Source organism: Phyllostomus discolor, chromosome 4 (assembly GCF_004126475.2).
Source record: "Phyllostomus discolor isolate MPI-MPIP mPhyDis1 chromosome 4, mPhyDis1.pri.v3, whole genome shotgun sequence".
Classification (NCBI taxonomy): domain Eukaryota; kingdom Metazoa; phylum Chordata; class Mammalia; order Chiroptera; family Phyllostomidae; genus Phyllostomus; species Phyllostomus discolor.
The window spans coordinates 43,226,025-43,252,042 of record NC_040906.2 but is presented as its reverse complement, the minus strand read 5'-3'; the positions used below and the strand labels follow the sequence as shown (position 1 = coordinate 43,252,042).

General features: G+C 37.6%; 1 protein-coding gene across 1 annotated transcript in view; it reads right to left on the bottom strand.

Moving 5' to 3' along the window:
* The window catches only part of CERKL (ceramide kinase like), a 103,015-nt gene that overhangs the window by 23,700 nt on the left and 53,297 nt on the right, over window positions 1-26,018 (bottom strand). The window contains 2 exon segments of the mRNA XM_028509979.2: window positions 2,955-3,018; window positions 10,109-10,240. Coding sequence (XP_028365780.2) covers window positions 2,955-3,018; window positions 10,109-10,240 — 196 coding nt within the window.

Here is a 26,018-nt window from a genome sequence, read left to right as displayed (position 1 = left end):
AACTTTTTCGGAACAGAGATAGTTTTTTCTCATCTTAGTGATACAGATACCATGGTCAATATGATAAAATGTTAATGTTAGCCAAATAATGTCTAAATTATCGTGGGTCTAGTAAATGGTGAAATTAACAAAAGAAAAAAATGTGTAATTCAATAAATTAAAATAAAAAAACACCACAATACAAAATAGGAAAATATCAGTATAATTATAATTGCCTAAGAGCTATAGATTGGCTTAAGCATTTTCACACGTATACACTCAACTGTTATTGCTTCAAGTCTTTTCTTTGCCTTTACAAAACTTCCTGCTCATGCCCAGTATAAACAGAGGCCGACATAGACACTGACGGTTTCTGAAACTGTAGCAATGGGCCTGAGTGTTGGCCAGAACACACGAGTTGCACACCAGCTGTCATGAGTGCTGACACACTGTGCCTGTTGGCTTTAGAAAGATGTCACGATGTGTCTTCATGGAAACATGGAACTCAGGAATCTTAGCAAATAACATTTCTTAAACAGTACTTACCACATCATTTTTGCTTTGCTGAATAATATACATAGAATCTTTCTGTGTCCAAAAACCTTTAGGTGATTTCCTAATCACTCCCTACCAATAGCTCCTCTAGAGTTAGGCAGAGATGCTTCACACTCTTTCATGAAGGAATGATAATCCCCGTCTCATCAAAATTCCATAGAATATTGAAGTTACCTTATCCCATCTTTGAATCTTTTATATATATTCTTCAAAAAGTGCTCTTATATAGATAGCCCTGGCTAGGTGGCTCAGTTGCTTGGAGCATCATCCCATACAATCAAAATTTGAGGGCTCAATTCCCATTCAAGGAACATACATAGGTTTCGGGTTTGATCCCATCAGGGTGTGTACAGGAGGCAACCGATTGATGTTTCTCTCTCACAGTGATGTGTGTGTGTGTCTCTCTTCCCCACCAGCTCTCAACTCAATAAACATCCTCAGGTGACGATTAAAAAAAAAAAAAACACCTCCTACATAGCCTCTCTTTGAACAGGTTCAGGAAGAGGAAAATCGGGAATGTAGGGTACTCCCATTTTCAAATAGTTCCACTCATTAGAAAATTGTTCTTTAGAAGTACCTAAACAAATTGTTTCCATTGTTCTCATATACGTATCTATGTAATTCTAAGCAGTATGAATTAAAATTACCATTTTATTAAGATCCCAGTAACCATACCAGTTCCTAATGAAAAAGCTGAACCCAAGGAAATAAATAAGCTGTTTAAAGGATCTTAGAAAATAGATAACTTTCAATAAAAATTTTATATTACAATAAATCATAAATAAATCAGTATTGTGGAGTGAAAAGCAGTTCATTACTGGAATAAATTCATATAATGGTTAGGCCAAATTATTTGCTTTAAAAAGTGTGGGTATTAACTGGAGGATCTCTATATGTGTTTAGATCACATTGCAAAATAACAACACCTGTCATGTGAAATAGACAAGGACCAGGTCGGTTCAGGTAAAGAAGAAAATACCATACTGCACTTGAGCGACAACGGTCCTTCGTCACTCCGCAAAGTTCTTCCCAATCCTTGCAAAGCATAATTACTGATGGAACTTATTATAGATGCCACATGTAGCAGAACACTTCATAATGCTGAAGGGTAAAACCAGGTCTAATACCTATGTTATCTGTTATTATTCATATAATCATGTTTTGAAGCAACAGTTTTATTTGAAATGTAGCCACACTTACATATACTCAGAGGCTGTGTTTCAGGACTATGCAGCACATTAAGGTTATATAGTTAGTGGGCATGATTCCCCCGATTACTTTTCTTAAATTATATACTTGCAAGATAATTTCCTAAATGGAGCTAATTAATTAATCTCTCTAGCTCTAAGTATAAATTTCTCTCATAGTCTCATCCTCAATATTTATATAATATTGCTATCGAGACTTACTCCTCCTCTCTATTAAATTACTTTTTGAAAAATAATTTACTTACCAAACATTTTTACCCAAACTATTAAGCACTTTGAAAAACAACCCTTCTGACACTCCATTCTGGTCAGGCTGCTTTCCTCCCTTAACCATCTAATGGCTCCCTTAACCGTCTAATGGTTCTTTGAGAAGAGTAAAGCCTTTTGCTTTGGTTGAACAACCCAACTGCCCTTCCTGATATTATGACTCTTTTGTTGTCCCCTTGCACATTACCATGGCACACAAATTATTCACATATTTGCTACCTTTCAAAACTCTGAAATGTGCAACTTTGCAAAAAAATATTCCCCCCAAAAATGTTTTTGTCTTATACACCAATCCTGCACTTTAACAAATTAATTCACCTAATTTAAAAAAAAAAGGCTATTAAAGTATATGTCACTTGTGCTGTTTCTAATGTTTGCATCAGTGAACAATTTCTACACATTCCAGCAGCATATTGCAAGCGACTGTGAATAACACACTTATTGGGTAGCCACAAAATTAGAGAAGATAATTAAAATTAATGGCTAGTGTTCACTCTGAAAATAATATATTTGTTTTTATAAAATATTTACCCTCGATCAATTGCAATCAAATAATTAGTGGGTTGCTATTAACATTCTCAATAGATTTGCAAGAGGGGACCAATGCTTTTCTAGATACTCACAGGGTTAAAGCCAAGGACTCAGGACGATGGATGCAATGCATGCACATTAGGTGAGTATAGGCTGGTACACTGTGGTTTCCAGGGCTTATCATTAAATTTCTCCTTCTGCTTTCCTATGCCTGATCTTGAGAAGTGGATGACTGTCATTAATTGATTATCCTTAATTGTTAGTACACAGACATGAAAGAGAGCCTAATTACATGCATCACAAATACTTAAAAATTTTAAGTCCCAAATATAGCTAAATATATAGCTAAAAGCTAATGAAAACATTTAATAACATTAAGCTCTATGACAAATATAGATTAATAATATGACCTACCCATCAAATTCCTGCAGTTCGCACTCCTTTAGCAATGACAGAGCATGCCCTTCATATTCTGTTACTATTTTAAAAAATAAATAAAAACAAACATAAAAAGTGACAGTTTTAAACAACGATCTGTATTTTTTAACTTGGTCTGGCAAAATAATATGAAAAACATATGGTCAGGTCATAAAACAACGTTTATTCTTGAATATTTATATTTTAATCATGAGAAAGAGGATTCAGTGTTACTTGCCTGATATGTTTTATAGCCTTATGTAAAAGAGGGTCATATATTTGTTCCAACTACATAAGTCATTTGGGGATATCCCACACAGAACAGTTGGGTAATTTATCTTGGTGCCTGTCCATTTAGCATTCCCTAAATAAGATACATTTCTTTAAAATCAGAAGCCTAAGAGCAGGAGTATTTTGAAAATAAGGCATATTGGCTGGCATCAAGCAGTCGATGTTAAATCGCTTTGGCAACCTTACATGAAAAATTAGTTGAAAGGTTAGTGTAAGATTTACATACTGGAAGAATGTGTATCTGGAACTGCTAGACTACAAGGAGGAGGAGTTGGATGTGAAAATATGAAGCAAAGCCAACACCAACCACAACAGATCCAACGCTGAGGAGGGTGGCACAGGCCCACCAGAGCTGGATCCTCCGAGGAGATGAATCTGTCACTCCCTATCGCTGTCTCTACAGTTATGATGCCCTATGCAGTATTGTAAATGCCAGTGAAGACAGGATAAACTGGCACACTGCAGATGGCACCAAGCATCCCAGCCACATTTAGCATTTTCCAGGGCAGCCCTGCCAGAAGAGACAGCCCAGCTGTATCCACCCATCAAAGATTCTGCTGACTGACATGACATTGCAGATGGATTTTTTGTGTAAGAATGTGCATCATTATATGCAAGATTACATTAATCTTTCATGCCTGTCTGTCCCTGGTGCCAGCATGGTTCAAGCTTTTCCTGCAATGTTTTTAGATATTGTTAAAAATTATTAGTCTTGGTGTCTAAAAGAATCATTCTGTATCCAGCAGCATTACTTTGTAATTCTCCCATAGCTTATTCAAATGTGTTATATTCGCATGAATAAAACTTCTCTATGACATTTCCACTAAAAAGAAGGCTACAAGCTTTGGAGTTTAAGTTATCATAAACGATTTCATATTGATCATTTATTCATAACGACAGTAAGTAGTTGTAACCTTAAATGCAAAATAATAAAATATTTACATACACATTAAAAATAATTAAGAATATTATGATGAAATAGTTATGCTGAGAATCAGTTTATCAAGCCTTACTTTATACTAAAGCTTACTTTGGAAAAGCTTTTCAAACACAACCTATATTTTAAAGCTACAAAATTAGCTTTAAAATTATGTCATGGCTGAATGCCCTTTTTATTTAGGTAAAATACGAAGTAATAGTTCATTTTTTCTTTCTATCTTGCAGGTGGAATTTGATTATACACTGACAGAAATTACCCAAGAGGAATAATTTTTAAGTGACATTGTATATAAGTAAAATCACACAGCTGGAAGAAAGAGACAGAAAAGATGAAAAAAAACTGATCACAATATATTAGGACAAAATGAATAAAATCTTTGACCTCAGGGAGTTTGCATTTTGGAGAAAGACAATGTGCACTAATTTTTTAAAAATATAATATTAAGTAGTAATAAGTGATTATAAAGAAAAATAATGTAGGGGGAAATGAGACAGTAATCTGGACTACTATTTAGAAAGAGTAGGAGTCAAAATATGTATTTAGATGGGATACTATGGGCTCTGGAATCGGAAAAAGCCAGATCCAAACCATGCTGCTCTGAATAAACACAGAGAGTGGACCACTGGGCAAAGGCGCTTCCACAAGGTTTCTAGCCTCCTCTTTCATCAGTCCCTTTCCAACAAGGCTTATCCCCTATACCCCCTTCTACTCAGGAAATTCAGAGTCTCTGTCATTTCCTCGTCTTCAAACACGGTTTTCACTGCTGGGATCCCCCACCCTTACTTTCAGTTCAAATATTACTTCCCCAGGTTGACAAAGCTGGAAGAGAGTAATGCCTTGAGATTGATATTGAATGTTGATGAGAAAATGGGCTGAAGTAAAATCAAGCAATTTCATTGGGATTTAAGGATTGGTCTTGTGATAAAATTATATAATTGGATTGGATGATGAGATGTCATTTTCTTTCCTGTCTCATAGGTGCTTCAAACTTAGTAAACTAAAAAAGGAATCCATCATATTCAGCTTTAAATATATCTTTTCTCAACTATATTGTTCTGTTTGTGTTCCATAATGTACTCCCCATTGCCCGAGACAGGGAAATGACTTCTTCCTAGATTATCCCCTCCACTCTCCACAACCACTACATGGTCAAGGTCAGTTGCTTCTGGCTTTAATTATGCTGCAGCATCCCAACATTCCTCAAGCCAATGCCCTATATATAGTTACCACCCTCTTTAGTGTGTAGACGGCAACAGCCTCTTCTCCCGTCTCTCTGCAGCCTTTTTCCCACTCTAGCTGGAATGACTTTTCTCAAACATATATTAATTATATTACTTCCCAACATAAACTTCATTCATGACTCTCCACTGTCCCCAGAGATAAAGTTCCAAATTCCTAACTGGCATCTGATTATTAGAAATGGGATTGGCCATTTACATTCACAACTATTTAAAGGATAATGAGAAGAACTCTTCACCGAGAATCTTCTCTCTCATTAGCTGGCTATGATACAAGAATATCTACTACCCAAAATTTTAGTCAGAAGCAGCTAAAGTAGAAATGAGTAAATGCCTCAGAATGATAACATCTTTTGTGACTCAGTTTTCTTAATATTGCCTCATTTTCTACTGGGTGATATAAGGAATAACAAGAGGCATCTCCAAAGAAGGGACAGTTTCAGTCAGAGATACACAGAGTCAAAGGGAAAAAATTCAAAGAGGAGAGTCAGTAAAAGTCAGACGCAAGGAGGGAGAAAGAAGAAAGTGACAATAAACTTTACTTTCTTGACAATTCTGCCCAGGGCCAGACGGGAAGTAAGAATTATCTGGTGACCAACTGGGCACTCCCATGGGCCCTGAGCTGGCAAAGATCAAGGCTGCATTCATAGAAGTATCTTTGACCACAGTCATGACAATGAGCATGACACAGGTTAGCAGTCCTTTGTTAATACAGAGATTGACTGAAGGGGATAGAATTGCCTGTCACGAACAAGGGAGATCAAGGATAGTTTCTGTATTCTTTTCAAATATCTCAGTGACTCATACAGAAGATGAGACACATTTATTTCATTTATTATGTATTATCACAAAAGATAACACTGACTCTAGTAGATAAAAGTAACGAGGAGGCACATGTCAGCTCACAAATTCTCCGAGTTATGCAGTTTATGCCTTGCACAAAGGCACTGGGCCAAGGAGGCAGGTGGGCTTGCAATCCAGCCGTACACCTTCTCAACCTGCTGGGAGATCTTAGCTAGACCAGCCCAGCAGGGCACCTTTTTGTAAGTCAGCACAAAGAATGTATCCTTTTTTAATCTGCACAAAAACACAGGGACCCTGAAATTTCAGATAAGACTGTCCATCAGCACTGTCCACTAATGGCACACACTGACTCCGTCACAGGGTGCCAGGCCAAGGCTGGGTGCTCATCCCTGAGGACGGTCACACCCCTGCACTCTACCTCCTGGGGGGAAACTGAACCAGAGGGACTCCATGTCCTTTCCAGTTTGATTTCTCTGCTGCCTTGACTTTGTCACTTTACTAATCTTGGAATTATCCTATGAATTTAGGATCTCTCAAAATTCCTCCTCCCTTTAACGTTCTGATTCCTAAAGTCTTCTCTGCTTTGGCAGGAAGAGAAAGAAATGGTATCACATGCCAACCCAGGCTTGCCACTCATGGTTGTCTTTGATACCAAGTTGTTAGGCAAAATAATCCAGTTCTTTCCAGCTTCTTCCAGAAGTTTTTCTGAACCATTATAAGAGACTGCACTGGTGATGGGAGTAAGCAACATTAGTTCATCTCTTTCTAAAGATGCTGACATGCATTCAGACACAGTTGGGGTTTCAGCACAGGCACATGAAAGGAGAAAGTGTATTTGTATGAATGAGAGGAGATGTTTAAAAGAAATTCATAGAAAAAACTATAATGAATATATCTAGCCATAATTTTTCAAATCCTGCCTTTGTATAGCACTGTCTTCTAATGAATTAATCATTACATAGAATGTATTACGTAATTCAAATTCCATTTGGACTCAGCAATGCCCACAATATACACTGAAATAATAATAATCACACTGGACATGCAGAAAGTATATGCTCTTTCTGCTTTACTCAAAGGTAATTATTCTTTCAAATGAAGTGTGAATTGAATCTTACAATTACATGATTTTGTGAAACTGAAATGCACAGCATTATGACATTTCTACAGCACTTCATAATATAAAGGGCAGTTTCAAATATATTACCTTATTCAAAGTACAAAACTATACCCTGAAAATACACAGGAGGATTCTAAGACTTTTCAAGTATCCATGTGTTTATTCAGTCTTTCACACAAAATACAAAACATTTTTATATAAATATTTAGCATATATATAAGTGAACGATGCAATTTTATAATTTTGCCTGTAGGAGGAGTGTTAGGCAACTGATAATTAGGCGTTCTGCACAAATGTGTAGACTAAATTTGCTTCGTGTAATATTCTAATTTTATTTTACATCAAACTAAACAATATGCAATAACATTAACAAACTTAGGGGAGAGAAAGCCCTAGAACATCACATTTGTCTCTCCACTACAACGGTTTTAAGGAGGAAACCACATTCCTATCATTAGCTCTGCCTTAGGTCAGACTTCTGTACCAGTTTCCGTTCCTCATGTCTGTCTCTCCTCCTGTCTGCTCCCTATTCTGCTGGCAGAAGCCTTTCTGCTACACCAGATTGCAACACTATGATAAAAAGTTTATACCAGCTCCAGGTCAATGCTTGATGACCAAACTTCTGAGTGTAGCATAAAGATCCATCCGTCATCTGGACTCAGACTTCCTCTAGCATACACTGATGGCAGCCTTTCTGGAAGCCCATCTACCCATTTTTTTCTCCCTACTAGAATCTGGATTCAGCTCGGTATTCTCAGCCTTCAGGAAAAGGGGGTACCACCTTCAGCCTATGAGAAGGTTATGGACAGTTAAGAAAGTGATTGCTCCAGGATGGGCATACACACTCTATGTCAAACTAAAAGGAAGAAATTTGAATCCTTGTTCAAGATTAAAGCATGGTGGATCTCTTACATACATATTTATTCAAATATATATTGTGAGATTTATTCAAATTTCACCCTACTACATTTGAATAAAGAAAAATTCAATCCACAAGCAATAATTTTATGATGGTGGAAAAGACCAGATTTAAGGTGAAGTCAAAACTGGAAGGTAGAGCAAAAGAACACCCAAGATATCGTGGGTACAACACACACACACCCTGCTGGTATGTGCTGGTTGGCTTGTCTTCCTCCCCTCACTTTCCTTCTGCTGCGTATGCTCTGAGAACCGTCATTTGCGTCCTCTGACACTTGAGAGCTGCCCAGTTCAAATACTCTGAGCCTTCTGATAAAAATTAATATCATCCTTTCAGACTCCATAGCTCTTTTATGTTATCCCAATTATATTTATTTTAAATATTTATTTGAGTCCCTAATAAACTACAGGTCACTCAAGAACAGGCAGTAGAGCTTATTCATCTTGCATTCTGCGTGGTGTTTAACACAAATCATTCAACAAGAGATTCTTGAACTGAATAATGTATACTAATATCCATGTAAAACTGGATATTAAATTAAAACAAAATGAAACAAAAACAAAGTAACTGAGTTTGCCAGTAGGTTTACTCCACTGTTAATTGTCTCATCGTAATATGAATTTCAAACTTGTCCTTCGGCCAGTCTTTGAACACCTTCAGTGGGAAGGAATGATAGATCTGGACGGTTTCTTTTTCTTACAAATCACCTAAACCAAGAGCCACAAAGATGAAAGGTTAACTCCTACACTACGATTTTATTTTAATTCAGAAATTCCCTTGTGTTTTTTATGGTTGCTTCTCTTGAACTTCCCTTGTCGTAGATAGTTGCCTTTTTGGGTGGCTGACATTACCACGATGATTGCCTTTTCTCTCACTTCTAGAAACTTCCTTCTACCCTGATTCATGAAGTCATGGGGTGCGGGCTTCACTAACCTTACTAACACTGTGAGACCCCTTCCCTGTGGCTGCAGCTGAGCGAAGCCAGGGGCGCTGGGCCCCATCTCCAGGAGTTTGTGCCTGGGACGCGGAAATCCTACATGCACTCTGGCCTCATCTCCTGAGTGGGCTTATTACTCAGTGCTCTTCATAAATTAAAATGTGTTATAAATTCTGTGTAGCAAAGCTACATAGAGATAGAACCAGAAAAACTGAGGTGTGATTACTAATAGTGTCAACCCTCTTTCTCAGACCATCCTCCCTGTGGGAAAAATAATCTTGTCTCAAAAAACAAAGACATTTGGTCACCAAATTCACAAGTTGAAAATTATTTTACTAACATTCTTCCTATTAACTTCAGAAGTAGCAAATTTCTATTTTCCTGGGCACAAACCTAAGCACCTTTCTTATTTGAGACAATGGATTTAAGCTTCTGGCCTCTCTCAATTCCTCTAAAACCAGCAGTTCATTGCTTAGTTTTGACCTAACCAGCAGGGGTCAGAGTCAGAACAAAAACCACCTAATGAAGGATTCCATGGAAAGGCATTAAACACGTAAGTGAGCAAAAATCAACTGTTTGCCAAACTGCAGAAATCACGTGTAAACAGCAAACATGTCGATAAAAATATCAAAAAGTGTATCGCTCCCTTTAAAGTGATACCTAATAATTTTTAAAGTCTGGCAAATGTTTTAAAGAGAAAATACTAATGTTCTAATAAAAATATCACAAAAAGGAAAAATAATTAAATTTATAACCCTGAAGCTGGCTGTGGCAGAGGTTATAGAAACACTTAAAAGAGCATTTGGTGTTTCTATAGTGTCCTAAATTTAAATTCAGGTTATTTTGCTTCCTTAAGTATACTTTTTTTTTAATGGCAAAATTAGATTCTGAAAATGACTTACTTGTTACATCAGTCTTTATTCCTGCAATCTTCAAGAGTGGTTCAACCTTCTCATAATAGACCTGGGTAGCTTCTTTTTTGTGGCTTTGGGGGTTAAGAAGTATTTTTAATGACTTTGGTCTGTTTGAAAAACCTAGAGGCAAGCAAAAAGACAAAGTTATAATCTCTGCCAGCATTTTTTAATTCCCTTTAAAACCATATACTAAGTTCAATTAGAATGTTATATGGCTACTTAAATAGTATTTGTTACTTTTATTTGAAATTCTTACGAGTTTTCCTAAAAATGGAATTAGATTTAAACATTTACATTTCCTAGTAGTGAAATAGGAATATTCCTCTTAACATAAATTATGAGTTATAACAAAGCATTTAACTTATGAAGGAAGATGTGAATAAAATAAACTTTGTGAATATTAGGCAATGTTTTTATATATTTACCAAATCACAAATGATATATCAAATGTTCCTTTAGCATTTGTTTCTGGGGAGAAAAGCAAAGGGCTGTAACAAATAGAAAAGTCTACTTCCTCTCCTTGGATAAATATGCTCATAACTGGAACAAGGCATTCTGGTGACCTCAGGGCTAGCCAGGCCTGACCTGTGGGGTGGAGGAGAGCATACAGGGCTGGGTCAGGGCCAGGAGCCAGAGCAATGCATGCTGGGAGCTAAAAAGAGAGCTTAGGTGGAGGTTCAAGCCTGACAAGGGGCCGGGGAGAAGGACTCTTCCCGGGGGAACTGGGATAGCAACCCCTCAGCGGGGATTTGATGATAGTGCTGCCTCACAGTTGGGGCTGAGATTTGATACTACAATTTTCTGGGCTCACAAGATGTTTATCCCTTAGAACCCAGTTGGAGCAGGTGCAAGCAAATCTTCTGTAGTTAGGAAGGGGCAGGAGGGACAGAGGAGCCAAAAGAAAGCTGATGGCCAGTTCCTGGTAAGTTGCTGTCATAAGGCCAGGAGTCAAGGTTAAAAAAGCAGCTACTAATGTCCGTTTTTAATAAAGCCATTACTAAAGTCAAATGAAAAATGTTCACTACACCAAAGTCAGTGCTTCAAGTAGAGAAAATTTTTCATTTCTCATCTTATTTGACATAATTAAATCTTTCAATAGTGCATACCATTTTGAATTTAGGGAGAGCTGGGAATCTTGCTGAACTCCTTACCTGCTCTGTAATTGCTCCTGGGGTCCCCTTTATGGTGAGAGGCCTCTGGCAGTCTCCTAATCACCCAGTCCCAAAACCTCAAAGCCACGGGCAATTCCTTTCTTCTTTTTCAACACCAACATTCAAATGAGTGCCCAGGTTCAGGAGATGGTAACTACTTCCTCCCATTCCTCCCTCCTCTCCTGGCTGTCACCTTCTGGCTAGTTTCCACCAGACACAGCACAGGAACTTTGGTGTTCTCCTTCCATCCCAGCTCTGACCAGCCCTGCGTTGTTCAAAAGGCACCATGGCTCACCACTGCCTGCAGAGCAAGCCCAAACCCTCACAATGACATTCATCGCTCTCCCTATATAATCTCCTACCCACTGTCTCTCCTTCTCTCACACATGTTGAGAAACATTTATTGAGCATTTGTGCTGAGTGCTGGGAGGAGGGGCAAAGCAATTAAGATATGTTTCACGCTTTAAATTTAGGAAGAAGACCTACCCACAAACAGATGTGGCACAAGACAGAATGGACTTGTTAAAAGAGTCACACAGTGCCATGGGGGCATGTGAGAGCAGGGTGGTTAGTTCCTACTAAGGATCTGGAAAAGGCTTCCTGGAGAAGGAATTATTTGAGTGCGGTTCTTGGCTCATGCTGTTTTCACTACTTAAAATCCCCTCCTTCCTCACACCTCACCTTTTATCCCTTAGCAAAAGAGCAGGGGTGGGCAATGGAGGAAATTCTAAGCAGTGCAGCCAGCACAGCAAATGCACAAAGCTAAGTGAGTGCAGAAGTGTTTCGTTCCCTTCCAGCTTCTGCATCATGCCTTGGAACCAAATACCAGGTATTCCAGGCCTTCCTTTGTTCAGATGGTTTTTCCTTTCCACTCCACCTTATCGCTATTTCTCTAAAAGTTCTACCACTTTTTCAAAGCTCACTTCAAATACCACTTTCTCACTGACACCTTTCCCAATCACCAACAGAAGTCACCTCTCTGGCTTCTCACTCCCACTTTTCTCTATGAGCCTCTATTAACTATTTTTATAACACTTATACAAAACATTCTGATGAAATATCCACTATCTCACCTCCAGACTCCCACTGGCCAAACCTGGACAACACAAAATGGAATTAAGACAGTAATATATCATACTAAGGGGAGAAGGGAAAATGCTGTCTTATAGTAGAATGACAACTAATAAATATGGGAGAACTTACAGTTAGAAAATAATTGTTTTCAACCACCAAAATAACAATGATTCGGACAAGAATCAGCAATGGATACTAAAACCATCAGTGACAGCCAGCGGGGGAACAAAATATTTACTTATTCTTAAACCCTGTCCCTCTTTATTGTTCTCATTACAGAGGGTAAAAATGTCCCATTTACAGTGAGGAAAGCTAATAGACATCACCTTGGTTGAGTGGTCAAAATTAACAACACCCATAATGGTACAAACAGGTACATAAGCCTCATGATACGCAACACACAGCCCCGAGAACACACCACCACTTCTGCGGTACTCCTGCCCGAAATGCATAGTGTGGATCTAACATGATAAAACACTCAGACAAACACAAACTGAGGAGCATTCTTCAAATAAAATGGCCTTAAACTCTTTTTAAAAAAAATGCCGAAGCCATGAAAGACAAAGAAAGGCAGGGCACCTATTCCAGATTAAAGGAGGTTAAGGTGATGACAACTAAATGCAATGTGTGATTCTGAATCAGGCATAATTTTTTTAAAAAGTTAAGATTTCAGATATATTTTAAAGGGAGAGCTGATAGGACCTGTGTGCTTTTTGGATATGGCTCGTGAAAGAGAACAGTCCAAGAGGAGTCAAATATGTGGCTGGATGAAGGAAAGTGAAGACATAGAGGGGTGAGGACTAGTGAAAAAGTGGTAGAGTCTATAAACTGTGGTCTCAGTGGAGCTGAGGGATTTTAGAAGTTGGGAGAGTAGAACAGGTGGGCTAGGAAGAAAGGGCACATGGAGGGTAAGATGCCTGAAACTGAGACTGAGAGTTACAGCTAATCATAACAAGATTTGATGCGCTTCCTTCTTCGTCAGAATTACCTGAAGGGCTTATTAAATGAAGATTTCTAGGTCCTAGTCCCAGTGTTTTGGACTCAGTAGTCTGGGGTGGGGTCTGAGAGTTCTCTTTTATAACAAGTTCCCAGGTGATGCTGATGATATTGGTATGTGGACCCCACTTAGAAAATCACTGATCAAGAAATATGATTATGGGAGGAGGTGGGTCAAGTGAAGTGCAGGTCAAGGTCTTTGAAGAAGAAGAATACATCAAAACCTGAGAGAATTTCTATAAAACACCCAGAATTATGACTGCAGTAGTGCCAAAAGGTGTGACATAAGATAGGAACTAAAGTCTTCAGAACTGGGAGAAGAACACAGTAGTTTGCACAGGACTAAACCAGTAGGTGGTGTCTGATGGATTGAGCTTCAATGCTAAGGACTTTCAGAGGGCAGACTGAGAAAATGGTCCCAGAATAACAGTGAGCTGCAGGGAAGACCTCAGAACACTGACAACACTTCTAGGACCAAGTTGTATGAAATCTATGGCCAAGAAAACAGCCACTACTTGGGAGGATACCTACCTGACAAATAACCCAATGTCTCTTCCATAAATCCATGTCAAAATAAAGATGAGGGATGGAATGGTTTAGCTTAAATACATTTGCTTCAAGGAATAATCCTTGACTGAACACTTGGTTGGTACAAAGCAGCTATAAAAGGCATTTTGGAAAACATGGGGATAATATCAATATGGACCAGGGATTAGATGATAATAAGTAACTATTGTCCATAATGATATTTGAATATTTGTAAAATGTTTCTTTTTAAACATACATACTGAACAATTTATGTCTAAAATTTATTATAAAATACAATGACAAAATATGTTTTCAGCAGATATGGAAAAATGTTAAGAACTGCAGAATCTACATAGTAGAAATATAGGTGCCCATTGTTAATATTTTTATATGTTTGATACTTTTCATAATATACTGAAAAATATCATTATCATCCTTGACTTTTTCTCTCCATATAGCCCATATCCACTAAGTCAATAAACCTAGCCAGTTCTATCTTCAAAACAAATCCAAGTTTGACCTCTTCACATCATTCTCCTGCTCCTACCCTGATTTAAGTCACTGCCTCACTTGGATTACACCCACGTACCCTTAACGGGCCTCCTGCTTCCGTCCTCTGTCCCGTTCAATCTGTTCTCCACCTGGCAGCGCAGGTTATATCATGTCACTCTGCTGCTTAAAAATGCCCAAATGCCCCGCCCATTTTCCCCAGAATAAAAGTCAAAAACCATATAAAGCTGGTAAGACCCTTCATGCTCTACTCCCAGTCACTTCTGTGACCTTGTTTTCCATTACTTTGCTCCCTGCTGACCTGACTCTGTACAGGGCTTTCTTGCTCAACCTTTTGCATTTACGGTTCCCTTTGCTTGGAACACATGTTTCTTAGATATCCATATGGCTCCATTTTCCCATTACTTTTTCTTTTTTATAAGTCTGTATGTGTTTTTTTTTCTCTTTTTTAAAATTTAATCTTTATTGTATTTTTTCCATTATCATTTAACCCTTTTATGCCCCCCTGCCCCCAGCAATCAGTCACCACACTGCTGCCTGTGTCCATGAGTCCTTTTTCCTTTTCACTCAATCCCTCCACCCCCTAACCACCTGCCCCCCACCCCCAGCTGTCATCTGCTCTCCATGAGTCTGTCTCTGTTTTGATTATTAGTTCAGTTTGTTCATTAGATACCACATATGAGTGAAATCATACAGTGTTTGTCTTTCTCCTACAGGCTTATTTCACTTAGCATAATGTTCTCCAGGTCCACCCATGCTGTCACAAAGGGCAAAATTTTCCTTTTACTTACAACTCTCTTCTAAAACTTCACAGCCAATAGAGCCACCCTTCATCATTGCCATATATTAGCAAATACTTTCATCCCATTGCCTGGTAGTACTTACCATCATATGACATCATAGAAATATATTTACTTTTTTTCAATTTCTTTTTCATATAGACTAAATGCCTGTGTCCCCCCAGAATTTATATGTTGACATCCTAATTCCCAATGTGAGGTATTAGGAGGTAGGGCCTTTGGGAGGTGATTAAGTGATGAGAGTAGAGCTGTTATGAATGGGATTAGTGCTCTTAAAAAAGAGACCCCAGAGAGCTCTCCAGCTCTCTTTCAGCCACGTGAAGACACAGCAAGAAGAGGGCCTTCACCAGAACCTGACCATGCTGGCACCTTAAACTCAGACCTCTGGCCGCTAGCACTATGAGAATTACATTTCTGTTATTTATAAGCCACCCAGTCTACGGTACTTTGTCATTGTAGCCCAAACAGACTGAGACACCCAACTACCACTGGAATCTAAGCCACCTGAGGTCAAAGACTGTGTGGTTCTGCTATTTTACTAGTTCCTAGAATAGTACGTGGCACACAGGAGATACCCCTATATATATATTTGTATACATATAAATATATGTATATTTATACATATTTATATATATAATATGTATTGAATTCATGTTCTTTTAAAATAAACTAAAAGTTAAGGAAAAATAAATTATAAATTGCAATCCCAATTGTATGTAAAAACAAAATATCAATCCTGCAATCATTTAAGCAAAAAGCTTTCCTTTTTAAATTGCTATGATATAAAAGAAATCCAGAAATGAAAACACTTATATTAAGTCCTAAAATAAAACTAGAGGGCTAAAGCCAATACTTCACAAAGAACCAAAGATTTATAAAAATATATAGTTTTTGCAATAGGCATTTAAATCCTTTGAAAGAAACATCAAGCATGTGAAAGCTAACAACCTCATTGCTGCCAAGTTAAGCTTTTAAAAAATAAAAATTCAATCCCTACCTCATACTCCCCATATCTACAAATTTTAAACCAACAGAAGAATTATGTTTCAGAGCTGGTGATATCTTTTCTAAATTAAATTTTACAGCAGCAATGAAAGTAAATACTGACCTTTGTGTTCAGAATCTAAAATAAATCAGGTTGCCTTCCACAAACACACCATTAGCCATAAGAAAAATCAGAACGTGACCCTGGAATAAACTGACTTTAGTCTACATGGCAGTGACTGGTTTTGGAAAGTAACCTCAATTGTCATATCCTAGGCTTAGACTCAGTGCCGTCCCTCAGCCCCATCAGAGCACTCGGTGCTTCCTCATCTCACAAGAGGAGGAAAATGCAAAGAAGTGTGTAGCCAAGGGTATGGTACAGGTGAATGAAGATACTGCTGAGACAAAATTCACCATCTGAGACTGTCAAATGATTAGATCAACCTACCCTCCATGAAAAGAACTGTAACAAGAGAAAAGCATTTAGAGACTTTGAAAACTAGGATAGGAAGGTATTTAAGAGGAGAGAATACTTAAGAAATTTAAGAAATTTTATTTATTTGTGTATTGATTAATAAAAAGTTTAATTTTGTTAATGAGAAAATAGACATGGGCATCCTGGCCCTCTTGCCCAAACACTAAATATTTCCATGTAATACGGGAATACAGTATACTATAAAGATTTATATAAAATCACAGGGTACAAAGACCTTTATGAAAAATATTTTTCAATATGACAAACTCAAAGCATCAGGCAGTCATGACCTTGCCCTTCTTTTATCCGGGGACGACAAACTGTATAATATGAAAGCTGTACTGAGACACAGAGATCCCCTGAACTCCTTGACAACATGAATCTCAAAGTGATAATTATTACTTATTCTCAATTTGACAATAGTATAAACATTCCCCAAGTAGATCATTGAAGATTAAAATATAGGTATGATTCAACGTCAACATGCAACTGACTTGGTCCTCAGTCCTTTGGTAACCTCTCAATTCATACTCTAGAATACAGACCTTTCAGCATGCCAGTTCGCAATGCACCAGCAATGTAAAACAGGATGGCCAACTGTTCGCCTGTTAGTAACAAATGTGCTAATATGTACTAGTTTAAACTTGATCTATCAGTGAGTCAATGAACCATGAAGGGTGAGGGTTAATCAGGGTGTTCTCCAAACAAAGGCTCCTGAGAGCTGCGGGGACGCCACTCCCAGACTCACATCTGTGCTGTTTTGAGTGCAGCACGATGGAGACGGCATGGTGCTCATCAGCGTTAAGAGCCCAGAACCTTGTCATAGTCTTGTGTACACTCAGAACCACTTTATGCAGAAAACCAACCAAATTGTTGCAAGGAACAAACCCAAACACGGGAAATAAAGACTTCAGTTTTGCCACAATTCTCAGGAGCTATTAATATTAAACTATACCCAGTTAATGTGTAACAGTGATGGTAAAAGCCTAGCCTTTCACCCATAAGATCTGATAACTTCCCAGCAGAGCTCAGAGCTGGAGATATTTTATATTAAATGCATCAATTTCACTTTGCCATCAGAAAAAGTTTATTGATGTGCATCTTTGCACATATAGATGAAAATAACCCTGCATCATATGGTTTAAAGTAACAAACAAACCCAGTAACTTCTAAATTCACGTGCAGCCCACATCTTTCTAACAGCTGAAACAGACTGAACAGCAATTAACAGAAAAAATCTCCTGCTGCTGGTATTACTCACCTCAATACTTCAGCATTTAAATAATAAAGGTGTCAAGACTATAGATAGAGCAAGAGTAAACAAGCAGAATGGAGAACAAAAAAAAAAAAAAAAAGAAAACAAATCCAACCAAATCTACTGTCCATTTATTTTTACCAGATTTTTGTAATTTGGTAAAGTGAATTTTAATTTTTTTTGCAAGATGCTATAGAGTAGAACTATTTCATTATACCATTTTCCCCAATTAAAAATTCAGAGTAGAAAGAAACACATGTTCCTGGCTTTAGAGAAAGTTGTGGGGTTTTTTTCTGCTCTTCCTAGAAGTGGACCACAGAATTAGCTGAAATAATTAGCATTTAAATAGCATTAGGTTTATAAAAATCCAATTTGATAAGATAATTGTACATTAAATCCTTCAGAAACTACAAAATTAACTCTAAAAATGTTTGGGAATAATTTCATGAACACTTTTTAAGTTGGTGATCTTTATCAGTTAGAAAGCTTTTTCACAATATCTCTGGATCACATGTGTGTGTCTTTTAAGGTTTTTAGTTATCTGCAGGGCCTCAAAATATACCAAAAAATCACAGTTTTTAGTATTCCAAGAACATATGTTCCACTGCAAAAATGAAGATTCTTGAAAGAATTTCTGGACTGTATACTATATGTTGCCAAAGAAAAACCTGAGCTGAACAGTCGATAGAGGGATAAAAACAAATTTTATTCACAACATTTATAATAGAAGGAAAGAGACCTCAGTACAGAGCCAGGTTCATTTTGGAATAAAAAATGGGCAACTGTGAATTTATAGCAGGGGGGGGGGGGTCAGTGAATGGAAAATTACTAAGAGTCAGAGATAAGGGGGATTTGGCTAAAACCACTGAACAGACCGGAGGGATCAGATATCTCCTGGGGGATGGTAGAGGATAAGGAACCTGAGCAGACACTGAGGGTGATCAGATAGGGAAGGTGGGGCTCCTTCCTTTCACACGGAAGTACACAAGAGGCTTCAAAAAAGGTCCAGGAACTGGATACATATTAAAAATGAGCCCAGCATTACACATGGTAATGATATTATGTTTCTAAAAGCCTAACAATTCTGTGTTTAAGAAAGCTGAGAAATAATTCTGAGTCATATTCTCCATCAAAATGACATTGCTTTGGGATTTCCATTTTGGAAGACTACAGCAACTATGTGAAAAGCTTTGCCACATGCATTCTGGTCCAAGATGTCAGTTCTCCCTAGGTTGATTCACACTCAACATACATGCTTTCAGTCTAGGATGCCAAAAAAAGAACCACCACCAAATCTTGAACTTATTTGAGTAGGTTCATTTTTTGATAGAGGCATGTTTGCAGCTATTCTGAAACAATTTTTATATATTATATGACTGAGCAAATAGACAAATGTTATTGGGAGGCAGGGTTCTTACTATGGAAGAAGAGAGACACAAGTATGAAAAGAGGAGAAATGAGAAAGAATCCTACAGGACTGGACTGGAATTAGAGTTATCAAATATAAAAGTCCTGATTTCTAATCAGTGTTTCCTAGCTCTGCCTGTTGCAAGAACCTAAAAGTTATCACAACCTCAGAGCTATGCACACACCTAGCACTCAAATTTTGGTTTCCCAATACCATTCCCCATCAAAAGGGGGCAAAACTACTTAGAAAAATGGCTCATTCCATGGCCAGGCAGGGAAGGTAGAAGATAAGCCTAGAATATACTGTTGTGCAAAAACTGAAGAAATGCTCCCAAAATTGATGGCAGCGGGTTGAAAGAACATAGGAGCCAGCTTTAAGGGGTTCCTCAAAGTGTCTTCACCTCTACACCTCAAAGAAAACTCAATTTGTATAAAGGGAAATGGCTTGTCTTTCTCTTTAAAACTGCTCCTAAGCCCTGGCTGGCGTAGCTCAGTGGATTGAGCATGGGCTGGGAACCAAAGTGTCCCAGGTTCGATTCCCAACCAGGGTACATTCCTGGGTTGCAGGCCATTAACCCCCAGCAACCGCGCATTGATGTTTCTCTCTCTCTCCTCTCTCTCTCTCTCAAAATAAATAAATAAAATCTTAAAAAACAAAAACAAAAACAAAAAAAACTGCTCCTTTATTTCAGTTCCAGGAACTCACATACGTCAATGCAGGAAATTGAAGTTTCTTTCTCTCTTTCTCTCTTTCTTTCTCTCTCTCCCTCCCTCCCTCTCTCTCTCCTTCTCTCTCTCTCCCTCTCCCCGCCTCCACCCTTGACTCAACTGATTTCATGACAAAAACATTTTCATTCTTTTCTCATCTCCCAAGTCTGAAAGATCTAAAATTTTCTGATCAATTTCAATTATTACTTATATACTGCTAGTTGACTATAAGAAAATGTTAGCAATTGCATAACATTAATGAAAAGCCAAATATTAAGTGATATTTCAGAGCTAAACAGCCCTCAAACATATAAAAAAGATTACATATGTATTAACTATGAATAACTATTTTGTTGGCATCTACCATATTTTGAGTTTTTATATATTTAATGCCCAATTACATATGCAGCCGGGAAAGCAGTTATAAGAAGAGCAGAATCTGTAATACATCAAAGATAGTGGCTAACAGACTTTACCAAGTTAAGAACAGATTCGCCTTGAAGCAGCATTACAGACGGTGGTGTCCACAGCAGTGTGTCGGGAGAGCGTGGTGGGCGAAGAATGTGGGCTGTGTAGCCAGATTGTTGCTTGAATCCCAGCTCCATAACTTCACAGTTACATGACCTTGTACAAATTCTCTACTCCTCTATCTCCATATAAAAACCGGTAATGATAGCAGTACCTGTCTTAGGAATGTTGTGAAAATGTTGTTTGGTATAATATGAAACAGTATACTCCCTGGCACAGCAAGAAATCATAATGATAATCATGATAATGATGAATTCCATTTATATAAATATATAAATATATATTTATATTCTACTAGAGATTTATATATATGCATAAATTGACAGTCCCTCTTATCCTCCTCTCTGAAGAGATGATGCTAAAACTTAGTCTTGAAGGGCTAACAGGTTTGGGGCAGTAAATTAAGAAGTCCAACAAAAAACTTGAGAGAGCTAAGTGGTAAGAAGAATTACTTTTATTGAATGCCTGCTGTTTGACAGATATTATACATTTAAGTATCACAATAACATAGCAAGACTGTCATTGTCAACTTCACTTTATGGGCAAGAGTCAAAAGGCTCAGAGAAGATAAGGTACACAGCCAAGTAAGTGGCAAAGCTGGGAACAAAACCCAGCGCAGCTAAGGAAAAATCCCATTGGTCACAATGCCTCATTCACAAACTCCACAATGATGCAATTGTCCTTCCAGTAAAAAGAAAAAAAAGATGTATGTATATATATATGTGTGTGTGTATGTGTATACACACACACACACACACACACACACACAATGGTATACTATTCAGCCATGAGAAAGGGGAATGTCCTGCTATTTGTGACAACATGGATGGACCCTGAGCTCATTATGCTAAGTGAGATAAGTCAGGGCAAGAAAGACAAATATAGTATGATATCATTTATACATGGACTCTAAAATAGTCAAACCTGTAAAGAAAAAAATAATAGTAAAATGCTGTCTACCAGGGGATGGGACATGGGGGATATGAGTGACAGAAGAGCAGTAAATAAGCCACAGAGACCCAATGCACAGAATTAATATAGACAAATACTATTGTATTGTAATGCTGTAATGTGATAAAGATTGCTTCAATGGCAACCATATTATGATATATAAATATATCAAAGTAACATGGTATATACCTTAAGTTTTAAAAATATAACATGTCAAATTTATTATTTTTTCAAAGAGGAGGATAGAAAGAGGACCCAGCTGTGCTGCCCTAGGGTGCTCATCCTTTCCACCCACCTGGGTCGGTCAAAGCTAAGTCACTCTATTTCTGACAGATTGATTAGTATCTGGGGTGATCAGTTTATAACGTTTCAAAAACAATTTGTGGAGCTTGAACTTGAAAGTCTTTATGTATTGCAAAATGGAAATCTTCACTTTTGATAGGGGTATTCAGAGTGTCTAAAGAATACCGCTTTCCTTTCGGAAAGAAAACCTCTGGTACAAATTGAGCGTGCATCCTGTCCAGCTGCTCGAGGCCTCCCAGCCTCACTGCTCCAAACCCTGGTGACTGGAAAGCCCCATCCACTTAGGTTTCTGAGGGAACCTCTCCTTTGTCCACACCAAGGTTTCAGCACTAGCTGGCTTTCCCAGCTAACCAATTTCAACAGCTTCTCATGTTCCAGAAATTCTTCAACCTGTGTGGCTCACTGATGACATCCTTTCCAGTACTGCCCAGACTTTTATTAAAAAATAGACTTGATGATAATATATTTAGTTCTAAAAACAAAACACAGTCAGTTAAACTCCACCTTTCAAGAAACCAATACTACTCTTCTAAAAAAATACATTAAGGTTTCAAATTTTTCTGTTGGGAAGGCAGTGTAGTGTAGTGAAAAACAGGTAGATTTTTGAGTTAGAAAAGCCTAGCTTTCAAGCTCTTTCCACTGCTTTGTAGCTGCACGACCAAGGACAAGTCCATCAGTGTCTCACAGTTCTGTTTCCTTAGCTGTCCATGGTGATTCAAGTCTTGACACAAAGTACTGTGGTAAAGTTTAAATGAGTTGGTTCATGTGAAAAGTAGCCAGGGCAATACCTAACACCAGACAAGCAATATACTGAGTTCACTTCTCCTACATTTCTGAGTTAGATAGCGTGGCAAGTGACAGACATAAAATAATAAACATTTAAGGAGCACTTACTATATGTGAAACCCTATGGTACATGTTTCAAAAAAGAAAAAAAAGCCCACTGAGCCCAAATGAGTTTCCAGTCTATTAAGCCAAAAATTAGAATGTGAGCCATCACGTGCTGTAAGAGGTATGAGAAGTGCTACCCAACCGAAAAGAGGGAGTGTCTGATCTTGCTGCACGGGTCAGCTTCGCAGAGGATCTGCTGGTTACACCCAGTCTTGCACTGCAAACTGGACTTCAGTGGGCAAACAAGAGACGAGGAGTGCTCTAAACAGATGGAGGTTCATAGCTTCGCCTCTTAGCAAGTGGGAAGGCACTGAGGTAGGAGAGAGCACAGCCTGGCACAAACAGATGAGCACGGCCTGCAGAAAGCGAGCCCAGGACCTCGGCCACGAGAGCAGGCTTCACGGGGGCCCTTTTTTCTCTTTTCACTGGGAAGACAGCACAAGTGTCTGACTACTAGAAACAGAACACATACTTTTTCAAAATACATAATTTTCCATTTAAGGTAGCTTTCCAAAAAATAAAAATGTAAAAATCGAAGTGTTTTTCTTGAATGGTGATAAATACGGAGAAAATATGATTGATTTCAAAATATCACAATGCTACAGCATGTAGTCATTGCAGACATCCACCTGCCTACTCAAACAGCAATATATTCATACAATATTATAATAAAATTCCTTGAGTTTCATATAATATATAAGTATGACACAATTCCATTACTATTAATGGTAGTCTAATGAATGCCAGGGAGCTTAATAATAATTTGTCACTTAAGATGAAATATTATATATTCCCTACTTATGCAAACTGTGAGGATGCTGCTTTATTACTTTTTACTTCATTTCTTTCCTGTGAAAAGTTGTTAAACAACAATCCATTATACACTCATTTTAGGACTGATCCAATTTTTAAATCTTTCTTGTAGGCTGTAAGCATTTGTGTTTTGCAAAATTCTTCTGCTAAAGAGAAAGCCTGGAAATCAGTCACGAACCAGTATGTTAATAGAAGTTTTTAAATTCCTCATCTAATAAAAAAGATTATGTCTGCAATCTTTTCATAGCACATGCCCAATTCATTCTAAGACACTTGTGAAGTTTTAATTAACAATGGTGAGAGTGATGATGAGAATTTTTTTTAAGGATTGAGAAATGCACTGTGCTACTACTGCACACTTACCCTAATGTTGAGGATGAACTTTAGAACTCAGAGACACTAGAGTTCTGAATCATAATGTTGGAAAATGAACACAAGAGAAGAATACTCTTCAAACAAGATGATGTAGCTCTTTTCCAAGAAGAAATGTGTTTGAGTCCTGGCTGGTGTGGCTCAGTTTGCTTGGACCATCATCTCATATGCCAACGTGTTGCAGGTCTGATGATACCTAGCACATACCTAGGTTGCTGGTTCAACCTCTGGTCCCAGGACTTAATAGAAGGCAGCCAATTGATGTTTCTCTCTCACATAGATGTTTCTCTCTCTCTCTCTCTGTTCCCCTTCCCCTCCTTCCTCTCTATCAAAGTAATGAAAAAAAAATGTCCTTAGGCAAGGATTTAATAAAAAATGTTTGAAGTTCTTTTTCTGGGATAGAGTCAAAACTGTAAAGGAAATATACTTAAAGACCATAGAGGACACCACTGACATGGTGGACAAGAAAATGGATTAAGGGCTCCTGCTACAGATTCAGACACATACAGACACATATATTCAGGGCTCCTTTACCACACACTAGTTGTTTAACCTGAGATTAGTCTCTCTGAAGTCTTAGTTTTCTCATATCTAAGCTAGGAGATGATAATGAAAATAGTAATAATAATAATAATTTAGTTAATTCCACTATTTGCTAAGTCATGCATTATCTTAATTCTTCAAACCTAACAAAACACATATTTTTATGAGAATGTATTCATAGTTCTTGATGCTAGTATTATGAGATTTAATGAGCTAATTTATAACAATTGCTTACAAAAGTGGCTCAGAGTAAATGGTTAATAAATGTCAGCTATTATTAAGACTTCAATTTTTTAAATAATGACTTCCCTGTAATTTGGTAAAGGAAAAAATGTTAGCTATTTTGTTTAATATCATAAAAACAATTCAACATTTTACTGGACATATTTAGAGATATCCTTATTTAGCCTTTGAATATAATCACATAAGATATGACAAAGCACACCTAATTTTTTTTCTCCAGGGAAGAAATTTAGTTGCACAAAATACACAAAGGAGTTTTATCTAGCAAAAGAATTTGAAATATACCAGAAATAACTTGAGAATCGACCAAATCCTATTCTCCAGATACTCTCAATGACTGAAGCAGGAATATAATTTTCTTCAGTCACCAATCACTTGTTTTTAAATATAATTATAATGGATTACATGCAAAAATAGATCCCTCCCTTGGGATAAAAATGCTGTAGAAGCCAGTGAGAACCACTTGGGAAGGTGGTCTTGGGTCACTCATCCCAAGTATAAACAGCATAAATAGTTTGTAAAAGGATGATCCCACTTTGCCTTCAGCTGAAAGAGTAATGGCTGCAAGTTAGAGCTGATGTTAGTAAGAAAAGAAACTTATAAAGTGACAAGAGAAACCCTTGGCATTTTTGTCAGTTTTTGACAGGCTTTTGTGAAGCAGTCCCAAGGAAGAAGTAATGACATTACAAGACTCAGGAATAGCTGTTGACTAACATTTAAGAATATTTAACATAATAAGAACATATAACGATCTGCCACCTGTAATTACTCCTGGCAAAGGTAGCTTTGGTAAGTGTGGAGTGCAGAATTTTCTATATGTTCATTAAATCAAACCTGTGTTGTTCAAATCTTGGACATCTGTGGTTCTGGCCCGGGCAACACCTTAGAAACACTGAAGGGACTTCTCAGAGAACTGAGGCCTCTGGCCATCCAGACCTATTTAAACAAAACCTCTGAATTTTCAGGCTCAAGAACAGCAAGTCCTGAGAAGGATGAATTTTCAAAAACAAAATTCACACATGCATACGTCACAGCACAAGTGCTATCCGTTTTTATTTCACTCTACTCTGATGTTTTCAATTTCTCTTTTTGTTTGATCATTTAAGTATACTTATTTCACATTCTCTGCTTGTTCTATCACGTGATGTTCTAAGGGATCTACTGCTCAGTGCATTATGTCTGCAAACTGCTACTTGCGGTGATTTTTTCACACTGCTGACTGCTAGAATGGAAATATCTCAAAATATAAAACTCCCTAGATTCAAGATAATTTTTTCTATTCTTTGTTAAGCAAATTTTTCATGATAATGATATATTTTCACTTACAAATTTGATGAAATTGGAGATTTGGTTTTTAAAAGATTTT